This window comes from Myzus persicae, unplaced genomic scaffold (genome assembly GCF_001856785.1).
Source record: "Myzus persicae strain clone G006 unplaced genomic scaffold, MPER_G0061.0, whole genome shotgun sequence".
Taxonomy (NCBI): domain Eukaryota; kingdom Metazoa; phylum Arthropoda; class Insecta; order Hemiptera; family Aphididae; genus Myzus; species Myzus persicae.
Genome location: NW_019103987.1, coordinates 1 through 1987, shown reverse-complemented (window position 1 = coordinate 1987; position 1987 = coordinate 1). Strand labels below are relative to the sequence as shown.

The following is a 1987-nucleotide window of genomic DNA, read 5'->3' as shown; positions in this document are numbered from 1 at the left end:
CTAGACAGACGCGGTAGCCTGTATATATAGGGACCGTCGTGGATAGATCACCAGAGGGGAGGGGGGTGCCGCGTCTAGAATATTCGTGCGCTGTCGCGGTGACACAGGCGCAACTATAGAATGATCGAGAACAGTTTCGATCATTCCAGAGCTGTACCCAACATCCTCCCGCCTTTGAAAGGATACTTTCAAAATTTTATAGTTATACAAATAATGGGTAATGAATTGTACATCTTTTACTCTTTTACATAAAATAAATATAAAATACAACACTGGTTGATAGAAGAATCTTCCGATCAGGACACAGGCAACTTCACCACTTTTACTACTGGACGCTTCAAGGTTCCTTCAGCTGTCTTCAACGTCACAACGCGTACAACTTCATCTGCACCTGGATGGACGTCAGTCACTCTTCCTAATTGCCATGACATGACAGGTCGTACTGGAGACTTTACGACAACCAAATCACCGATATTTAAGTTGGTATCTTGCCTTAACCACTTTTGGCGGCCTTGCAATGTCTGTAAGTACTCATTGGTCCATCGTTTCCAAAAAGACTGCTGCGCTTGTTTGATCAGTTGCCATCTGTTTAGACGGTTGATTTTAACGTCCGTCAAATCAGGTTCTGGAACTGCCATGAGGGGTTGTCCTATCAGAAAGTGCCCAGGAGTTAAAGCACACAAATCGTTTGGGTCACTGGAGACACTTGTGAGTGGACGCGAATTTAAGATTCCTTCGATGCGAATTATTAGTGTGGTAAATTCTTCCATGGTCATTATTTGATCACCGATGACTTTTCTCAAATGAGTCTTGACACTTTTAATTGCGGCCTCCCAGATACCTCCAAAATGAGGGGCCGCAGGTGGATTAAAATACCACTGACATGGGATCCTACTCATTAGAGTGTCTCGGGTTTTTGCTTCGTTGAACAAAGATTTCAATTGCCGAGCAGCACCTACATAATTTGTTCCACAGTCAGAACGTATTTCAACTGGAATCCCCCGACGAGCAGTGAAGCGATCGAAAGCAGCAAGAAACGCTTCCGTGGATAAGTCGCTCACCACTTCCAGATGGACTGCCTTCACTGATAAACACACAAATAGAGCAAGATAAGCCTTATTAGTCTTGGCACCTCGTCGACGGCTTTCTTTCACATTAAACGGTCCACCATAATCCATGCCAACGAATGCGAATGGTCGATGAGGCTGTACTCGTACTGGTGGCAAGTCTGCCATGACTGGTTGTGGGCACGCAGCTCTATGGCGCACACATCTAACACATGTATGTATAATTTGCCGAATGACTGCACGCCCTGATACAATCCAATATTTTCGTTGAATCATGGCCATAACTAATTTTGGACCGGCATGTAGAAGACTTAAGTGATAATGGCTGATAATTAACTGCGTGACATAAGCAGCCTTAGGGAGCAGCACTGGATGCTTAGCTTCCTCGGTCAGAAGCGAGAAACGAAGTCGACCGCCGACACGAATTAATCCTTCATTGTCTAAATATGGTGACAACTGAGCAAGTGAATTGGGGGTTATCGATGCCGAGGTATTTTCCAACCGCTTTCGTAAGCCTTCCCAATAAAAATCTTGCGTAAGCTTAATGACGATAAGAAGCGATCGATTGAGTTCAATTCGAGTAATTGGACCCCTGCTTACAGGTCTTTGTCTGCACCGATCAATAAAGCGCCATACATAAGCGAGTGTTCGCTGCATTCTTGTTAGTGATGAGAAACGACGGAAGATCTCTTCTGATTCATTACATTTAAGGGTATGTAACACACACTTGACTGGTTGTTTATACTCCGGAAGTTGCTCGGAAGGAAGTCTCGTTAAAATTTGACTAGGCCATTGTTCCTCAGGCTGCCGTAAGAATTCCGGACCGTTTAAATGCAACTGCGAAGCAACTAACTGGCGTGGAAGTAAACCTCTTGATGCCGGGTCTGCTGCATTTTCCGTGGTTTTTACGTGATTCCACT

General features: G+C 44.7%; 1 protein-coding gene across 1 annotated transcript; it reads right to left on the bottom strand.

Annotated features, from left to right (window-relative positions):
* Positions 1-296: 296 nt before the first annotated feature.
* LOC111037248 lies at positions 297-1724 on the bottom strand. Its single transcript, XM_022319659.1, has one exon. It carries the CDS (start codon positions 1722-1724, stop codon positions 297-299), a length of 1428 nt encoding a protein of 475 aa, XP_022175351.1.
* Between the last annotated feature and the right edge of the window lie 263 nt (positions 1725-1987).

Bases quoted from the DNA above. Each gene is read 5' to 3' on its own strand.
- LOC111037248 (XM_022319659.1), bottom strand. From the start codon at position 1,724: ATGCAGCGAACACTCGCTTATGTATGGCGCTTTATTGATCGGTGCAGA.